Source organism: Conger conger, chromosome 19 (genome assembly GCF_963514075.1).
Source record: "Conger conger chromosome 19, fConCon1.1, whole genome shotgun sequence".
NCBI lineage: Eukaryota > Metazoa > Chordata > Actinopteri > Anguilliformes > Congridae > Conger > Conger conger.
In genome coordinates this window covers 11,474,907-11,495,789 of record NC_083778.1, presented here as the reverse complement: position 1 = coordinate 11,495,789, position 20,883 = coordinate 11,474,907, and the positions used below count along the sequence as shown (strand labels likewise).

General features: G+C 44.1%; 1 protein-coding gene and 1 long non-coding RNA gene across 5 annotated transcripts in view; one reads left to right on the top strand and one right to left on the bottom strand.

Annotated features, from left to right (window-relative positions):
* The window catches only part of tspan33b (tetraspanin 33b), an 8,005-nt gene extending 5,500 nt beyond the window's left edge, over positions 1 to 2,505 (bottom strand). For both annotated transcript variants that reach the window (XM_061229512.1, XM_061229513.1), the window contains exon 1: positions 2,392 to 2,505. In XM_061229512.1, coding sequence (XP_061085496.1) covers positions 2,392 to 2,487 — 96 coding nt within the window. In that variant the 5' untranslated portion in view covers positions 2,488 to 2,505. The remainder of the gene's footprint in view (positions 1 to 2,391) is intronic.
* Positions 2,506 to 9,809: 7,304 nt separating this feature from the next.
* LOC133119383 (uncharacterized) lies at positions 9,810 to 19,391 on the top strand. 3 transcript variants are annotated; one of them, XR_009706517.1, is made up of 4 exons: positions 9,810 to 11,290; positions 14,675 to 15,475; positions 15,754 to 15,986; positions 16,184 to 19,391. It is a non-coding gene; the product is annotated as an uncharacterized LOC133119383 (long non-coding RNA). The 3 variants fall into 3 exon arrangements; XR_009706515.1 differs by lacking the exon at positions 9,810 to 11,290 and adding an exon at positions 13,940 to 14,084 and having other exon boundaries at positions 15,754 to 15,942; XR_009706516.1 differs by lacking the exon at positions 9,810 to 11,290 and adding an exon at positions 13,940 to 14,084.
* Positions 19,392 to 20,883: the final 1,492 nt, after the last annotated feature.

Genomic DNA, 20,883 nt, shown 5'->3' with positions numbered 1-20,883 from the left:
AGCCCCTCAACCGTGTTCCTCTCTTTATTTTATTTGTATTATTTTTGCTTTTCCCTCCCATCACCGCCAACAGGCACCCAATCACTCACTGAGTAGCAGATCTGAACAAGCATTCGCAATGAACACCTATGGTTTTATGTACCCTATATGTACATAAAATTCCACCCCTACCCAGCAATATATCATTCATTTTTACATTCTTTTCTTTTTACTAATTTGTCCTTGAAGAACAGGCTTTTCATGTCTGTTCACAGATTCCTGCTATTTTTAGGCCCTGTGTCATGAGGAGCAGGCTCTGAACCATAGGAGTCTTATCATATATCTTACAGTATACTACAGCGACAGAATTGGCAGTAAGAATAGTTAAAATAGCTAGTCCAGCACCTTTCAAGAATAAGTTCACAAACTGATTCACAGACGCACAAAATACATATGAATAAATTGGTAAAATGGCATTTAAAAAAGTAACATAAAAATGTGCTTTTACGAGGATTGTTCAATTCATTTGGAGGACCGTTCTTCAACGTTCTTCAACGGGCTGATCCCATTGAGAAATGTGAAAAGAAAAAGGAAGATCTCTTGAACTTGATGAAAATGCTGTTTATTTACTGGACAGGAACAGCAGTTGTCAGAAATACATTAAACCGATTCTGGATTTATGTTAGTCTGAACTCAGAGCTTTCGCAGTGGCTATTTTCTATACCATTCCAAGCATTGATTTACTTGGTAGTAGACCCATGTTTTCATACATTCAGGCGTATCCACCCAGTGAATGAGGCTGATCACAAAGTCTTGCTTTATGTCCCTCAATGGCAAGGTCGTGAATCTTTTTTGTGATTGTTTAGCATCAGAAAATTGTTATCATAAATGACAGTTGCAGCCATGAAGCAGATTGCTTGGTAAATGGATGCTTTGTGTATATGTGTGTGTATGCCTGTCTGTGTGGGCTGAATTAGGGCTATGTTGCATTCTTCCAGGCTTTAACAGAGAGAATCCCTCTCCCGGTGGGATTTATGGGACTGAAAAGGCCACTGAATCAGTGTGAGAGTAACAAAGGGAGGTGGATTATCGTGCTGGGCTGCATTCAGAGCCCGTCTGTGATAAACACACAGAGCAGAGCTGCACTGCACCTAGCCCAGCAGGACATCTACTACTGCAACAACACTGCGCAATAACACTGCATCTGCAACACTGCGCAATAACACTGCGTCTGCAACACTGCACAATAACACTGCATCTGCATCACTGCACAATATCACTGCATCTGCAGCACTGCACAATAACACTGCATCTGCAACACTGCATAATAACACTGCATCTGCAACACTGCACAATAACACTGCATCTGCAGCAGTGCACAATAACACTGTCTGCAACACTGCACAATAACACTGCATCTTCAACACTGCAATAACACTGCATCTGCAACACTGCACAATAACACTGCATCTTCAACACTGCACAATAACACTGCATCTGCAGCAGTGCACAATAACACTGCATCTGCAGCAGTGCACAATAACACTGCATCTTCAACACTGCACAATAACACTGCATCTGCAGCACTGCACAATAACACTGCATCTGCAACACTGCACAATAACACTGCACCTTCAACACTGCAATAACACTGCATGTTCAACACTGCACTGCACTATTGTGCACTATTGTGCACACTGCGTCTGCAGCACTGCACAATAACACTGCATCTGCAGCAGTGCACAATAACACTGCATCTGCAGCAGTGCACAATAACACTGCATCTTCAACACTGCATCTGCAACACTGCACAATAACACTCCCAAGACTGTCCACAGCCAATTGCAAAGACGGCCCCTTGCAATTGTGCAGGTCTGCTTCAGTTTAATTCCCCAGACTTTAAACTCTGTGACAGATTAAATCAGGAGGGCTCAGGTTCTCAGGCAGCAGCGGGTTATGTGCAATCTGAGACCAGCACGCTGCAGCAAAAAGACATCACTTTCCCACAGAATTAGGCTCCTGACTGCAAAGCGATACGGCCGGAGAATGTGAATTTCTCTTCTCTTCCCAGAGCAGATGTACGATTTGGACAGTAAATTCAGTGGGCACAACCCCAGCAGTGTATGCAGGGATTATTATTATTAGAAAGTGTCTACAATTTGTATGCAGAGGTGTATTGCATTCAGATAAAGTGGCATATTCTTCAATTATAAATGAGAATTTATGAAGACTCCAGCAGTGTTTCAGGGAGCAGGAAGGGAGAGAAGATTTGTAAGTCACTGGGCTACAGTTTTCCTGATGCTTTATTCATGTTAATTTTGTGAGCGCCCTTCTAGAACACACCCTCCCTTGGGGGGGGGGGGGGGTCGCAGACGTGTGAAAGGGGGTTGGGCGGGGCATGGCTTCACTTACCCAAAATAAGAAGCTGAAGAAGAAGAGGAAGTATCGGATCCAGGGGTTGATGAAGGAGAAGGTTTCCGCCCGGTTTAAGTTCAGCTCCCTGTCCATCGCGGTGTGGAGGGGGGGGTGCAGGGGGAGGGGGTCGGGGGGTGTTGAGGGGGGCGAGTCTGCAGAAGTTTAGAGGAAAGTTAAGAGAGACTCTGCGACGGCTACGGGCAATGACCGGAGGAAAGCCGGGGCGTGTAGGGGTCTGCAGGGGGCCTCCTAAAAACAGGGGGGACTAGCAGCTATGAGCCTCCATGCCTGTCACCCCCCTCCCCCCAGGGACTGTCCCGTGAGCTGGCAGGGAGGGGGGGGGAGCGCGGGCGGGGGGGTGGATTACACAAAAAATACCTCTGGGTTCAGCGACGCTGAATGGCCCAGCGTAGCGCTGTGGATTTGGGTTGTATTGTTACTCTGTCGTTCCTGAGACCTGCACTGTTTCAAAAGGAATACACACATCTGCAGTAACACCAGTGGCCAACGGCGCCAAAATTATGTTGACCTCGAGTGCGACTGAGAATGAGGAATTGACTGCCTTATAGCCCACAGTGTGTTTTAGTTGGTGATTAGCATTCAAATCTCACTGGCACAATTATGTGGATACCGCTGCAGTTATCATTAAAAACCACAAGGTGGCGATATGTTGTGCACTCATATTCACACTGGCATTTGCACAATTTATGTCAATACCGCTGCAGTTTTCATTACTAACCACAGGGTGGCGATAAGTTGTACTATTATGTTGATACCGCTGCAATTATCGTTAAACACCACAAGCTGGCGATAAGTTGTACTATTATGTTGATACCGCTGCTGTTATCTTTAAACACCACAAGGCGGCGATATGTTCTGCACTCATAGTCACACTGGCATTTGCACAATTATGTCAATACCGCTGCAGTTTTCATTACAAACCACAGGGTGGCGATAAGTTCCCAAGAAGAAAAAAGGTGTAGCAGGTGTGCCTTTGAATGGTTTCCTTCACATTGATTGATTGATTGATTGACTACCAACCTAGCGACGAATGCACTTGAGCACTCATTTCTCAGTGTTTGCAGTGGATGTGTGTTGGAAGGCAGAGTTCATAAATACAAAATTATTTTCCATCTAAATAAATAAATAAAGATAGTTTTGTGTGCTTTGAAATTTTATTCAGTGTGAAATTTCAACCTTGACAATTTTGCATTGTGCAGTCATTGCTCAATAAAAATAATATGCAATAATACAAGTTTCAGTCGATCTTCTTTGTCCACATCCAACCAAACATAAACATGGACTTGGTTGGACTGCCGTTATGTTTTAAAATCCAACTTGCTCTGCTGAACAGCCACTTTTTGTCAAGCAGAGGGAGACAAATCCCTCACGTGAGAGCTGTGTATTGATTCCACCGATGCACTCGTTCCAACTCACTAACACAACGATGGTTATAATACATATTTTTAAAATTCAGTATGTTTTTCTGTTTTATTCAGCCATTAAATTTCATCCTTGTGCCATTGCTCAATGAAAAAAAAGGTAAGTTGTGTGCACAAATAAAATCCACAGATTGGACAACGATGCATCAGAGAAACAACGGCGTTGTTAGTTGTTCAATTGCCTTGCTGTACATATTTTGTCCAGAAGAGGGAGCAAAATCCTTCACCTGTAGCGATTCTGAACTGATTCCAACAATGTGCTCCTCCGTAAATACCTTTACAACTCCCGAACAAAACGTACCCAGTTAAAACAACCATTTAAATATACTGCCAAATCGGACTTGACGTAGCCTAATTAGTCACTCTAGAAAATTGATAAAGCATTAATAGTTCTTAAATCTGTCCAAAAACAGCTTCAACACACCGTCGTTCTCAGCAGATCCTCAAATGGATCCGTGCATTCGGTCCCAGTTGCAAACCAAAAATCCGCAACTTTCCTCGGTCCTTTTTTATCATCGTTGTCTAAACCAAGAAAACAAAAAGAAACGCCAAATCTTTCAACATCTTCCAATACTGTTGTCCTCAATTTCCAGTATTCTGACATTCAAATAACAAATTCAACTGCCTCAGGCACGCCACACTCACATAGCCCAGCTCTGTGTTTCCCGAACATTTCCAAATGTCGGATTAACCTGCACGATTGCAGCCTAAATTATCTATCTTTAAATCTATCATAAAGATACGCAAACAACGCCGCCGTTCACTGTCTGCTGGCACGCGTAGTTTTAAAAAGCCCAAAAGGTTTGTACATCAGTCGAAAGATTAAACATCCTTGGAGAGAACTTTCACGCAACCATGTTCTCTGCAGAACTGAGTTTTGCTGAGGTGGGGCAGGTGGGACGCATTCTAGGTGACACACCCTTCTTCCGTTTACGTCACGCCAAATGTTTACGTTTTCACACGCTGACATGTGGTTAGCACGGAAACTCCTCTCCTCCTCCTCGCACAGTAAGTGATTATTTTTGCTTGCAGTATTGCAGATAGCTGTGAATTGTATTATCTAATTGCTTTTTGGGAAACGCAAAGAATATGCGTTTTTAAATATGACGCAAGTTGTGGTGAAGGGACGACGTTTTTATCGTGGTCAATGTAAACTAAACTCTAGTAAATCAGCTAAGCAACGATGTTCTGTTTCCATCCTGTTTAGCGATTCAGTGGTCGTTAATGGAGACACGTCTGTTCTTGTTTGCGTTCTGATGATTTGTTAAAGGCTGCCGAAATGTAACTTACTTGGTTGCTATTTTTGGTTAAACTGTGTATTGGCCTTGGTGTGTTAGCCCTGCTTGTGTTGAATCAGTGAGACGTTGTAGTCTTTTGGTGAACTGCTTTTTTGTAAACTTTGTTTATTTTGAATTGTCCATCGACTTTAACATATGTTCATAAATGGTGGAAGCGAAGCCACTTCTAATATATGTCTTTGTGAACCCGACATATTTTGATTGAGAGATTAAAACATGTTACTAATATCTATGTTTTCATTTACTTATTTTGTGCTCACATGCAACAACTGTTGTTTTTCTCCTTGTTTTTCCCTCCAGCTTGTGTGCAGCCCCACAAGCAATTGTGGCCCGGCCTATCTGTGCAGAAACCCAGTGCGTACGTTCTGAAGTGCGACAGTGTCCCAGGCACTGGTGTATGTACATTTTACCTCTCAGACTCAGGTACCAGGGCCTCGCGAACACTCGCGAAATCGCGGACTCGGGAACACTCGCGAAATCGCGGAGTCGCGAACACTCGCGAAATCGCGCACTCGCGTACTCGCAAACACTCGCGAAATCGCGGACTCGCGAACACCCGCGAAATCGCGGACTCGCAAACACTCGCGAAATCGCGCACTAGCGAACACTCGCGAAATCGCGGACTCGCGAACACTCGCGAAATCGCGGACTCGCAAACACTCGCGGACTCGCGTACTCGCGGACTCGCGTACTCGCGAACACTCGCGAAATCGCGGACTCGCGAACACTCGCGAAATAGCGGACTCGCGAACACTCGCGAAATCACGGACTCGCGAACACTCGCGAAATCGCGGACTCGCAAACACTCGCGAAATCGCGGACTCGCGAACACCCGCGAAATCGCGGACTCGCGAACACCCGCGAAATCGCGGACACGCGTACTCGCAATCACTCGCGAAATCGCGGACTCGTGAACACTCGCGAAATCCGGGACTCGCAAACACTCGAGGAATCGAGGACTCGCGAACACTCGCGAAATCGCGGACTCGCAAACACTCGCGAAATCGCGGACTCGCGAACACCCGCTGACAGTGCAGCCACCGGCTGCAATAAGTCGTAAGACCGTCTGGAATCTGCCACAGGTGGACTCACGTCCCAAGACCTTGTAGATCCACTGCAGATGCAAGTCTTAAGACCTCTGAGAGTGTGGCGCCCTGCTGCAACAAGTCTTAAGACCGTCTGGAATCTGCTACAGGTGGTTGCATGTCTCAAGACCTCTAGATACACGGCAGGTACAAGTCTTACGCCCTCTGAGAGTGCAGCCACCGGCTGCAACAAGTCGTAAGACCGTCTGGAACCTGCCATAGGTGGATCCAAGTCCCAAGACCTCTACAATGTGCTTGTGTTTGTACTATGCACCACATTTGGTGCAGATTAGTGTATTACTACAGACAGTCTTACATACTTCTACCTTTATGCAATCAAATCGAGTTTGTTTTCCCAAACAGACTGATTTGATTGTGTAGGAGTATGGGGGACTGTCTGTAGTAATGCACTAATGGAGGGTGGGGCCTGGACCAATTTTCATTTTTTCTCTCTTACGGCTTAAATGTTTTTTTTTTTTTTTTTTTTTAATTCTCAAAAATAGTATAACCCCCATTTTGTGTTCTTCCAGTTATCGGGGGGGGGGGCAGACTTGCCACTTCCCCTTCACTCCACCCTTCGATGCCGTCTCTCCCCCACCCTTGGGGACCACCTCTCTATCGCCCATCGGAACCATCTCTCCCCCACCCTTGGGGACCACCAACGGTGCTCAGGTGCAGCACTCAGGGATTCGAACCAGCAACCTCTACCTCCTGAGGTGCGGTCTTATCTCTTACGCCACTGTGTCCTTCACATTTACATCTGATTTTTTCCTAATACTTAAACATTACAATGGTCAAAAGCTGCGCAAACTGAAAGGAGAGAGAGGGGGGTTTGAACCCCGGACCTTGTTGTCGCAAGGCGAAAGCCATTCCTGTACGCCACGCTGTCTTGTTGCTCTTGTCCTGTCTTTTCAGTATTGAACTGAATTTGTTGAGACATCAGAAATGGAAACACAAAAGGAGGAACTGGTGTTCAAACCCTCAAGCTCATCATTCAGAGCCCATGACACTACCTTCACACCACCATCACGTCCTGTCTTCTGCTGGATGCAGCAGTAGATAGAATATGACACTACAGAAATGTAAGAGAAGTAAAGACAAAGGGTTGGATTTGAACCCTGGAGCTTTGGGGCCACAGGCAGGGACTTTGTCTTTGTGCCAACGTCTCTGTAGTGTTTAGTTTCTCTCTGCAGTGGATTGAAGAAGGTGAGACCACAGAAACACAAAGTAAAGATGAGGGTGCTGGGTTTGAACCCACAGCGTGATGAGGGTGATGCAGTGCTACACTGCTGCTACAGTGGGCTTAATGCTTATGAGAGTGATGCAGTACTATACTGCTGCTACAGTGGGCTTAATGCTGATGAGAGTGATGCAGTACTACACTGCTGCTACAGTGGGCTTAATGCTTATGAGAGTGATGCAGTACTATACTGCTGCTACAGTGGGCTTAATGCTGATGAGAGTGATGCAGTACTACACTGCTGCTACAGTGGGCTTAATGCTTATGAGAGTGATGCAGTACTATACTGCTGCTACAGTGGGCTTAATGCTGATGAGAGTGATGCAGTACTACACTGCTGCTACAGTGGGCTTAATGCTTATGAGAGTGATGCAGTACTACACTGCTGCTACAGTGGGCTTAATGCTTATGAGAGTGATGCAGTACTACACTGCTGCTACAGTGGGCTTAATGCTTATGAGAGTGATGCAGTACTATACTGCTGCTACAGAGGGCTTAATGCTTATGAGAATGATGCAGTACTACACTGCTGCTACAGTGGGCTTAATGCTTATGAGAATGATGCAGTACTACACTGCTGCTACAGTGGGCTTAATGCTTATGAGAATGATGCAGTACTACACTGCTGCTACAGAGGGCTTAATGCTTATGAGAGTGATGCAGGTTGCCAGGTCACGGTGCTGATTCCGTGACCACAGGAACCACCCTGTGACCAAATGATTGATTTGTATGGAGTGAAACAAGGGCTCCTCGCACTGGTTCCTTAAAATGAACACAACTGTGGTGAAATATAAACCACAGCCTCACATATAGAAGCTACTTTGTGAAAGCTTTTGTGATTTCATGTCCCATTCAATCAAATTACCTAATAGGTTCAAGGTGTAACACGTGTGCCATTGAATGGTTTCTTTCACATAGATTGATTGATTGACTACGAACCTAGCGACGAATGCACTTGAGCACTCATTCCTCAGTGTTTGCATTGGATGTGTGTTGGAAGGCAGAGTTTATAAATACAAATTATTTTCCATTTAAATAAAGATAGTTTTGTGTGCTTTGAAATTTTATTCAGTGTGAAATTTCAACCTTGACAATTTCTTTATTGTGCAGTCATTGCTCAATAAAAATAATATGCAATAATACAAGTTTCAGTCGATCTTTTTTGTCCACATCCAACCAAACAAAAACATGGACTTGGTTGGACTGCCGTTAAGTTTTAAAATCTAACTTGCTCTGCTGTACAGCCACTTTTTGTCAAGCAGAGGGAGACAAATCCTTCACGTGAAGAGCTTTGCATTGATTCCACCGATGCACTCGTTCCAACTCACTAACACAACGATGATTATAATACATATTTTAAAAATTCAGTATGTTTTTCTGTTTTAGTCAGCCATTAAATTTCATCCTTGTGCCATTGCTCAATGAAAAAAAAAGGCAAGTTGTGCGCACAAATAAAATCCACAGATTGGACAACGATGCATCAAAGAAACTTGAACAGAACAACGGCGTTGTTAGTTGTTAAATTGCCTTGCTGTGCATATTTTGTCCAGCAGAGGAAGCAAAATCCTTCACCTGTAGCGATTCTGAACTGATCCCAATGTGCACCTCCGTAAATACCTTTACAACTCCCGAACAAAACGTACCCAGTTAAAACAACCATTTAAATATACCGTCAAATCGGACTTAACGTAGCCTAATTAGCCACTCTAGAAAATTGATAAAGCATTAATAGTTCTTAAATCTGTCCAAAAACAGCTTCAACACACCGTCGTTCTCAGCAGATCGTCAAATGGATCCGTGCATTCGGTCCCAGTTGAAACCCAAAAATCCACAACTTTCCTCGGTCCTTTTTTATCATCGTTGTCTAAACCAATAAACATGTAGCAGAAACCCCAAATCTTTAAACATCTTCCAATACTGTTGTCCTCAATTTCCAGTATTGAGTACAACAGTATTCCAAGCACGCCAAACTCACATAGCCCAGCTCTGTGTTTCCCAAACATTTCCAAATGTCGGATTAACCTGCACGACCGCAGCCTAAATGATCTATCTTTAAATCTATCGCAAAGATACGCCGCCGTTCAGTGTCTGCTGGCACGCGTAGTTTTTAAAAGCCCAAAAGGTTTGTACATCAGTCGAAAGATTGAACAAACATCCTTGGAGAGCACCTTCATGCAACCATGTTCTCTGCAGAACTGAGTCTTGCTGAGGTGGGGCAGGTGGGGCGCATTCTAGGTGACACACCCTTCTTCCGTTTACGTCACGCCAAATGTTTACGTTTTCACACGCTGACATGTGGTTAGCACGGAATCTCCTCTCCTCGCAAAGTAAGCATCTCTATGTTGTAGAAAGACTCTTGATTTTAGTCTATTATCATTGTTTTTTGGGAAACGCGAGGAATAACTTTACGCGTTTTTAAATCTGAATCAAGTTATGGTGAAGGGATGCGTTTGCTTATTATGGTCAATGGTAAACTAACCACAATTACCTTAGCAACAATGTTCTAGTTAGCAATTCAGTGGTCGTTAATATAGACACTTTTGATTTCATGATAATTCCGGGTTATCTTTCTTTTTTGCCTTCTGATTCTTAAAGGCTACGATTATGTAAATGTCTTGCTCGGTGTTTTTGGTTAAACTTATGTATTTGACTCTGGTTGTTAGCCATGTGTGTATTTCACTTTGAATCAATCAGATGTCGTAGTCATAAACATCGTTAAATCGTATTCATCTGTTGTTTTCCACTTTTTAAAGAACTGACAGTTGAACCCTTTGTAGATTGTGTTGGGGATTTTCTCGATCCATTGTTCCAGATGTGCTTTGTTTTTCTGCATGTCTTTTGACGATTCACTTTTTGAGAATGCTTTATTGTAAGCTTTCTTTTTTCTTAATAGTTGTTCATAATTTCCTATTGGCTGAAACGTTTATGGTGGTAGCTAAATCACTTTTAACCTAAATGTCTTTGTGGACTCAAGTTGTTTTGTTTTTGTATTTTTGCTGTGCAGTCAATTTACCATTTTGTGATTTTCCTTTTCATTTGGATTATCCAATGCATGGTTAAAGTATGGTATTATTTTACCGTTATAGAGACTGGGCAGGCTGCATTTAGAGGTTAATGACAGATGTTAGTGTCACAGGTCTTCTTTGGCACAGGGAATATGATTGATACAAGCAATTGTGGCCCCGCCTATCTGTGCAGAAACCCAGTGCGTACGTTCTGAAGTGCTACAGTGTCCCAGGCACTGGGATATGTACATTTTACATCTCAGACTCAGGTACCGGGGCCTCAGTGTCTCGACCCTGGGTTGGTGCATGTCCCAAGACTTAGAATCTCTAGCTTCAGAATCCATGTCATTTGGACTAGGCCTGCTACAGGTCCCAAGACTTGTGAGGTCCACGGCAGATACAAGTCTTACGCCCTCTGACAGTGCAGCCACCGGCTGCAACAAGTTGTAAGACCGTCTGGAATCTGCCACAGGTGGACTCAAGTCCCAAGACCTTGTAGATCCACTGCAGATGCAAGTCTTAAGACCTCTGAGAGTGCAGCCACCGGCTGCAACAAGTCGTAAGACCATCTGGAACCTGCCATAGGTGGACCCAAGACCTCTGCAGTGTGCCATGTCCTAAGACCTCTGTTTTTCATTTGCTAGAGCTAAGTCGTAAGACATGTGACATTCAGCGCAGTGTGTGTACCAGTACCAGGTCCTGAAATCTGATTGGTAGGTATGCTGCCCAGCACCAAGGCGTACGCGTGAGGGTAGCACTGTGGCCGTCTGGCAGATGAGCTGACCATGCGGAGGAGAAGCAGGAAGTCCCCAGATGGAGGAGCTATGTAAGTATGAGTTTTTGTTTTGTTTTGTTTGTACTATGCATTTTGTTTGTAGATTAGTGCATTACTATGCAATCAAATCACTTTGTTTGTCCCCAAACAGACTGATTTGATTGTGTAGGAGTATGGGGGACTGTCTGTAGTAATGCACTAATAGAGAGTGGGGCCTGGATCAAATTTTGTTTTTTTTCACAGCAACAATTCATTACATCACATTACATTACATGGCATTTAGCCAGAGCGACGTACAATGAAGTGCAAATCAAACACAAGTATGAGTGCTAAGAGGACCTGAGAGGACAGTACAGTTCAATACAGTTCAGTGTTCAATACAGTTCAATACAGTTCAGTACAGTACAGTTCAATGCTCCAAAAAAATAGTATAATCTCCAGTTTGTGTTCTCCAGGTTATCAGGGGGGCTGGTCTCGCTGCTTACACTTACTTACTCCGCCCTTTGAGACGTCTCTCCCCTGCCCTTGGGGACCACCAACATTGCTCAGGTGCAGCGCTCAGGGAATCCTGAGGTGAGGTCTAATCTCCTATGCCACAGAGTCCTTTGCGTTTATGTTTGCATTTCCTCACGCACAGAACAGAAGGCATGTACGTACCTACCCGGTGATTAAGGTCGTCACTTACCCCATTGGCACTGATGATGCGTGCTCAGTGCCACCGGTTCCATGTGGATTTCTTAATAACCACAAACCTTATCTGGCAACCATCTCCAGAATGGAACACTACTTAATGCCACACCTCCAAGCTACAACTGATTATTAGCTTGATTGTAAAGGTACAATGAGTTTGTTTTCCCTAATTGTGTAGGAGCTTTGATTCTGTAATGTAATGTAATGTAATGTAATGTTATGTAATGCAAGTGTAAGAGTATGGTAACAATATACTAATGGAAAGTGGGGCCTGGATCTGTTTGTGTTCGCTGGTCTCGGCACTTCCCCATCACTCGCTCCACGCTCAAACAACTCCCCCGCCCTTCAGAATCTCCTCCCCGTTTGGGACCAAGAACGTTGCTCAGGTGCACCACAATGGACAAAAGCAGTGCAAACTGAAAGGAGGGTGTCGCAAAGCAAGAGCTGTTCCTCTGCACCACATGAACTTCTGTTTGTTTTCTTTCCTGCAGTGGAGTCAGTAAGGTGGGACGACAGAAAATGAGACAACAGAATTGTAAGAGAAATAAAGTCAAAGAGATAGGTTGCCCCTCCCCACTTACCTCTCAGGTGCTGCATCCTCTTCTCCCACTCCACAGGAACCACTCAGGCATCATCATCATCTGTGAATGAGAGACAGGTTAGACATGCACACAGTGGGAATTGAACTCACAATTATCAGAATTTGCTGGACCAGAACACTTACCCATTGAGCCACTCCCATCCTTGGGGACCACCTCTCCATCGCCCTTCGGAACCATCTCTCCCCCACCCTTGGGGACCACCAACATTGCTCAGGTGCGGTGCTCAGGGATTCAAACCAGCAACCTCTACCTCCTGAGGTGCGGTCTTATCTCTTACACCACAGAGTCCATCGCATTTGTGCTCAATTCTTCTGAGTACTTGAACAGCACAATGCTCAAAAGCAGTGCAAATTGAAAGGAGAGCATTGGGTTTGAACCCCAGACCTTGCTGTTGCAAGGCGAGAGCCATTCCTGTGCACCACACTGACTTCTAGTTTTTGGGATGTCTTTTCTGCAGTGAAATGAAGAAGGTGAGACCTCAGAGATGGGGAAAAAAACAAGAGGACGAACTGAGGCTAATACACTTAAGAGAACACTGATCTCCTCTCTTCACTAAAAACATTATTTTCCATTTAAATCTGAAAAAAACAAGTGTCCTTTCCATTTCTTCAGTCATTAAATGTCATACCTGAAATGTGCGTTGGTCAATAAAACTATACAACAAGAACGGTTTCAGTTTGAGTACATCTTTATTATCCCCGAAAGGTAAATGCTGCGCAACATTAAAAATCTTCATACATTTGACAACCATACAAAAAATATTTGACCGGAGAGTGCTGTTATTTTTTTAACCCGACTTGCTCTGCTGTAAAGCCATTTTTTGTCCAGCAGAGGGAGCGAAATCCCACCTGGAGCGCCCTTGCTATGATTCCCCCGATACGCTCCACCGCAAAGAACCAACGATGGACTCATTCAAACAAGCATTTAAATAATTAAACCACGACATGCAAAGTCAGATATATGTGTACTGTGTTTAGGTCAAATATTAGGTTGCGTGTAATTTATTTAGCATCATACATACAGCAACCCCAAATCGTGTCATTAAGCATATATCCAATAGAGTATTAACTTGGTTGTAACAACCTATTTCTAGAACACCTGCGTTTACTAGAACCCACTAGAAATGTGATGAAACACGAAGAGTTCCTTTTAGTCTGTCCAAACTGCAACACGCCGTTCTTCTCAGCGGGTCATCCGATGGCCAGTTGCAAACAAAAAATCCCACGTGTTTCCCAAACATTTTTAAACGCCTAGCCTATATGATCAATCTTTGTATCGATAATTTAAGAAAACAACATCCAGATCACTGCCTGCTGACTTTTCCAATGCGTAGTTTTAAAAGGCCAACCAAATTTACTTGCATCAATTGAACGACTGAACAACCCGAGAGGACTTGCTTGCAGCCATGTTCTCTGCAGAACTGAGTTTTGCATAGGTGGGGCAGGTGGGACGTATTCTCGGTAACACATCCTGCTTCCGTTTGCGTCACGTCAAATGTTTACTTTCTGACATGCTAACATGTGGTTTGCACGGATTTTCCTCCTCCGCGTACAGTAAGTGATTATTTTTGCTTGTAGTGTTGCAGAGATATCTGTAAATTGCATTATTTAATAGCTTTTTGGGAAACGCAAAGAATATGCGTTTTTAAATATGACGCAAGTTATGGTGAAGGGACGATGTTTTTGCTTATCGTGGCCAACTAAGCTCTAGTAAGTTAGCGAAACAACGATGTTCTGTTTCCATCGTGTTTAGCGATTCAACGGTCGTTAATGTAGACGCGTCTGTTCTTGTTTGCGTTCTGATGATTTGTTAAACGCTGCCGAAATGTAACTTACTTGGTTGCTATTTTTGGCTAAACTGTGTATTGGCCTTTGTGTGTTAGCCCTGCTTGTGTTGAATCAGTGAGACGTTGTAGTCTTTTGGTGAACTGCTTTTTTGTAAACTTTGTTTATTTTGAATTGTCCATCGACTTTAACATATGTTCATAAATGGTGGAAGCAAAGCCACTTCTAATATATGTCTTTGTGAACCCGACATATTTTGATTGATAGATTAAAACATGTTACTAATATCTATGTTTTCATTTGCTTATGTTGTGCTCACATGCAACAACTGTTGTTTTTCTCCTTGTTTTTCCCTCCAGCTTGTGTGCAGCCCCACAAGCAATTGTGGCCCGGCCTTTCTGTGCAGAAACCCAGTGCGTACGTTCTGAAGTGCGACAGTGTCCCAGGCACTGGGGTATGTACATTTTACCTCTCAGACTCAGGTACCAGGGCCTCGGTGTCACGACTCTGGGCTGGTGCATGTCCCAAGGCTTAGATTCTCTAGCATCAGAATCCATGTCATATGGACTAGGCCTGCTACAGGTCCCAAGACTTGAGAGGTCCACGGCAGATACAAGTCTTACGCCCTCTGACAGTGCAGCCACCGGCTGCAACAAGTCGTAAGACCGTCTGGAATCTGCCACAGGTGGACTCAAGTCCCAAGACCTTGTAGATCCACTGCAGATGCAAGTCTTAAGACCTCTGAGAGTGTGGCGCCCTGCTGCAACAAGTCTTAAGACCGTCTGGAATCTGCTACAGGTGGTTGCATGTCTCAAGACCTCTAGATACACGGCAGGTACAAGTCTTACGCCCTCTGAGAGTGCAGCCACTGGCTGCAACAAGTCGTAAGACCGTCTGGAACCTGCCATAGGTGGATCCAAGTCCCAAGACCTCTGCAATGTGTCCTGTCCTAAGACCTCTGTGTTTCTCATATGTTAGAGCTAAGTTCAAAGATATCTGACACTCAGCCCAGTGTGTGTACCAGTACCAGGTCCTGAAATCTGATTGGTAGGTATGCTGCCCAGCACCAAGGCGTACGCATGAGGGTAGCACTGTGGCCGTCTAGCAGATGAGCTGACCATGCGGAGGAGGAGCAGGAAGTCCCCAGATGGAGGAGCTATGTAAGTATGAGTTTTTGTTTTTTTATTTGTACTATGCACCACATTTGGTGTAGATTAGTGTATTACTACAGACAGTCTTACATACTTCTACCTTTATGCAATCAAATCGAGTTTGTTTTCCCAAACAGACTGATTTGATTGTGTAGGAGTATGGGGGACTGTCTGTAGTAATGCACTAATGGAGGGTGGGGCCTGGACCAATTTTCATTTTTTCTCTCTTACAGCTAAACTTTTAACTCTCCAAAAAAATAGCATAACCCCCATTTTGTGTTCTTCAGGTTATCGGGGGGGCCAGACTCGCCACTTCCCCTTCACTCCGCCCTTCGATGCCGTCTCTCCCCCGCCCTTGGGGACCACCTCTCTGTCGCCCTTCGGTACCGTCTCTCCCCCCGCCCTTGGGGATCACCTCTCTGTCGCCCTTCGGAACCATCTCTCCCCCACCCTTGGAGACCACCAACGTTGCTCAGGTGCGACGCTCGGGGATTCGAACCAGCAACCTCTACCTCCTGAGGTGCGGTCTTATCTCTTACGCCACAGTGTCCTTCGCATTTTCTTCTTATTTTTTCCTAATACTTAAACATTACTATGGTCAAAAGCTGCGCAAACTGAAAGGAGAGAGTGGGGTTTGAACCCCGGACCTTGCTGTTGCAAGGCGAGAGTCATTCCTCAACGCCACACCAACTTGTTGACTTTTGCTTGTCTTTTCAGTATTGAACTGAATTTGTTGAGACATCAGAAATGGAAACACAAAAGGAGGAACTGGGGTTCGAACCCTCAAGCTCATCGTTCAGAGTCCATGACACTACCTTCACGCCACCATCACATTCTGTCTTCTGCCAGATGCAGCAGTACATAGAATATGACACTACAGAAATGTAAGAGAAGTAAAGAGATAGGAATGGATTTGAACCCAGGAGCTTTGGGTTCATAGGCAGGGACTTTATCTTTGTGCCAACGTCTCTGTTATGTTTAGTTTCGCTCTGCAGTGGACTGAAGAAGATGAGACCACAGACACTCAAAGTAAAGATGAGGGTGCAGGGTTTGAACCCACAGCCTCTTGATCCCGAGACGATGACAATACCATTACGCCACTGCTGTCTTGGCTTTTTGTTTAGTGATGTAGTAGACTGATGATGATGAGCTGACAGAACCATAAGAGAGAAGTAAAGGGGAGATTCGAACCCTGTTGCCTTGCACTCGCAGACAATGACGTTACCATTGAGCCAACCACACTTTGACTCTCGTTGGCTGAATATGATAGAATTTGATGATAATGTTGAAACACAAGAGAAGTAAAGACAATTGGTGGGGTTTGAACCCTTGACATCTGGGTCTGTAGACGGACACCATTCCATTACGCCACAGCTGCCTTACAGTTCTGCAGTGGTGTAGAAGACAGAAGATGATGAGCTGACAGAGACACAAGAGAAAGAAAGAGAGGGGTTCGAACCCTCGACCTCTTGGTCCAGAGACGGTAACTCTACCATTATGCTACGGCAACCTGGTTGCCACTGCAGGTTCCACACATTCTTAAGCAACTTTAATGACAACATTCAACTACAGGAATTTCCACAAAGTCATTTTCTGTTGCATTATTGTTGTTTGAAATTTTTTATTTGTTTTTTTTTTTTTTTTTTTTTGGAGGGGGGGGGAATCCAATTTTTCAGCGTGACACATCCAGAAGCACAACCGGTTATGTATACAAGCACTACAGATTAATAACCATGCACAAGTGATGACCCGGGATTCAAACCTGTGACCTACTGATTACAAATCCAGTTCTTTAACCATTACACTACAGAAACAGTAGACAAGATACACCTCAGGGTGACTATCTACTGCACTCCCATGACAGTGGGCTTAATGCCTATTACATTACATTACATTACATAGCATTTAGCAGACGCTCTTATCCAGAGCGACGTATAAGTGCAAATCGAACCTGAGAGGACAGTACAGTTCCGAGTCCTAGTGTAAACATACAGATAATTAGAACCCTTGAAGAATACAATCAACTTCCAAACTAGCATACCACAGTTGGCAGCTAGAATACCCTGAGTACAACAATACAATAGCAAATACAAAAAAACGACAATATCTATACAAGTAACAATATCTATACAATCTATACATAAGTGCCATTACATCATGATGGTGAGTTAGGGAGGGAAAGGTGTAGCCTGCACTTGAAGGAGGTCAGAGACTCTGCCGTTCTGACATCCACCGGGAGGTCATTCCACCACCGTGGGACTGGGGCTGCAGCATTCTGGATGAGTTGTAGGGGTCTGATGGCAGATGCTGGAAGGCCAGCCAGCAGAGAATTGCAATAGTCCAGGCGGGACAGGACCATTGCTTGAACAAGGAACTGAGTGGAGTAGGTGGTGAGAAAGGGTGGATTCTCTGGATGTTGTACAGGAAGAACCTGCACACCCGGGTCACCGTAGCGATGTTCTTGGAGAAGGACAGCCTGTTGTCCATCACCACTCCAAGGTTTCTTGCACTAGGGGATGAGGTCACTGTGGTATCCCCTAGTGAGATGGAAAAATCAGAGGGGCTTATGAGAGTGCTACGACACTGCTGCTACAGTGGGCTTAATGCTTATGAGAGTGATGCAGTGCTACACTGATGCTACAGTGGGCTTAATGCTTATGAGAATGATGCAGTGCTACACTGCTGCTACAGTGGGCTTAATGCTTATGAGAGTGATGTAGTGCTACACTGCTGCTACAGTGTGCTTAATGCTTATGAGAATGATGCAGTGCTACAATGCTGCTACAGTGGGCTTAATGCTTATGAGAGTGATGCAGTGCTACACTGCTGCTACAGAGGGCTTAATGCTTATGAGAGTGATGCAGTGCTACACTGCTGCTACAGTGGGCTTAATGCTTATGAGAGTGATGCAGTGCCTTTCCTGCCTGGATTACTGCAACTCCCTCCTAGCCGGTCTCCCAGCGTGTGCCATCAAGCCCCTCCAGCTGGTCCAGAATGCTGCAGCCCGCCTGATCACCAGTCAGCCCAGGTCGGCTCATGTCACCCCGCTCCTCATTGGCCTCCACTGGCTGCCTATTGCCACACGCATCCGCTTCAAGGTCCTAGTGTTGGCATTTCAGGCTGCTAAGGGGACTGCCCAACCTTACATCCAATCCTTAATCACTCCCTACTCCCCAGCTAGACCACTCCGGTCTGCCAGCTCTGGTCGCCTTATGGTTCCCTCTCTATGTGCACCTGGCGGTCGAGCTGCACATTCACGCATGTTTACCGTTTTGGTTCCGCAGTGGTGGAATGACTTGCCTACCACTGTCAGGACAGCAGAATCCCTCCCCCTATTTTGACGCAGACTCAAAACACACCTTTTCAAACTCTACCTTAGTCCTCCCTCCTGATTCCCCACCCCTTTCCGATTTCCCTCCTTGTCTAACCCCAAAAAAATTAAATAATATTTGCACTTTCAATGACTGTATTTTTTGTTTAGAGCAGCACCTCATGTGTACTTTCCTAGTTATGGATGTGATGCTTTAACTTGTGGAAGAACCTATGCACTTGTAAGTCGCTTTAGATTAAAAGTGTCTGCCAAATTACTAAAATGTAAAATGTAAATGTAACAGTGGGCTTTATGCTTATGAGAGTGATGCAGCGAAACACAAGAGAAGCAAGAAGAAATGGTTTGAACCCAAAAGCTCTAAAAACCACAGCCTCACATACAGAAGCTACTTTGTGAAAGCTTTTGTGATTTCAAGTGCCATCCAATCAGATGACCTAATTAACAGCTTCAAGGTGTAATAGGTCACAGGTGTGACTTTTTATGCTTTTAAGTGTTTTATTTCATGATGATCGAATGATAGACCGCCAACCTAGCTACCAATGTACTTGAGGAAGCACTCATTTCTCTGTCTTTGTGAAATGCAGTGTATGTACATGTGGGGGGAGGGGGGCAGGGTTTGAAAAAGCATATTTTCATTTAAATAAAGATAGTTGTATGTGCCTTGGAGTTGTATTCTACATTAAATTTCAGCCTTGAAAGTTTGGAATTGTGCTCAATAAAATAAAAATAAAAATGCAATAACTGTTTCAGAAGAGCTTCATTATCCACATCCACATGCATTTCAAAACTAGAACACAAGAAATGACGAACATAATACACTTGATATTTTTTTAATCCAATTTTCTCTGTTGTCCAGACGTTTTTTGAGCAGCAGAGGGAGGCAAACCCCTCATGTGAAGTGCATCGCACTGATTACACTGATTCATTCCTTCCTATTTCTTCAAGCACAAAGATGGGCCCAGTTAAAACAAACATTTCTTTTTAAATTTTATTTATTGACGGGGGGATCTGTGGGATATCTTTTAACAGTTAACAGATGCCTTCGAAATATTTAATTCAAAATCCCGCCTGAAAACAGCAAATAATTGTTCTGTGAAGTGCATTCTTCCGAGATGTCTCTTAAATCTTCCCGAAAATAATCCCCCGTTTTGGGGGGATTTTATGATTTTTATCCCCAAATGGGGAGTTTTTGAGGAAAAACTCGGCATCTGGCGCCCCTAGGTTTTCGAAAGTCAGGGACGCCAGATGCCTACTTTTTTCTCAAAAATCCCCCATTTGGGGGAATAAACTTCCAACCCCCCCAAAATGGGGATTTATTTTTGGAAGATTGTTTTGTTTTAAGAGTGGGCGTATTTTGGGGTCAAGGTTTGTAAATTAACAACATTTTCATTTACATAGTGAACGATAACTCCGTTTGCGTTTTAGAGGGCCATGATATTTCGACCATGAAAGTTGAATTGTGCCATATTAATGTGCAATAAGAACAGCTTATAATATCCCCAGAGGGCACAGCGTAGGCAACACGAAAGCTCCACATATAAAACATACATGTGTCGTTCAAAAGTACCTCATTTTAATAAAACGACGCCGTTATTTTTATTGTTGTGACCCGCGGTGGCAGATTTCATAATTGTTATTCCGACTTGCTCTGCTGTAATGACATTTGTTTTCCAGGAGAGGGAGGCAAATCCCCCACTTGAAGCGCCCTGCATTATTTCCACCGAATGCATTCATTCATAAAACATTTATTTTAACAAACGTACTATATTTACTATATTTTGGTACAGATAATCTACATCGTATGTGTTTAGTTAGCATCATACACAAAACTGAGGAAAAAACAAGTGTGGGGAAAAAACAATAAAACAAAGATATGTTAAGTCAGGTGTATGTATACTGCCTGTATAATCCACGCATTGTGTAATTCAGGTACAGCATTATCAGCCTGTCTAAACCAATGCTCTCAAAGTGAATAATTGCAGCTGTACAACTATCTTGCAGGTGCGTTATATGTCCACTAGAGGGAGCTATCTATTGACTTAACTGTAAAAATCCATCTAATTAACTGTAGTTCACTTTGGTGATT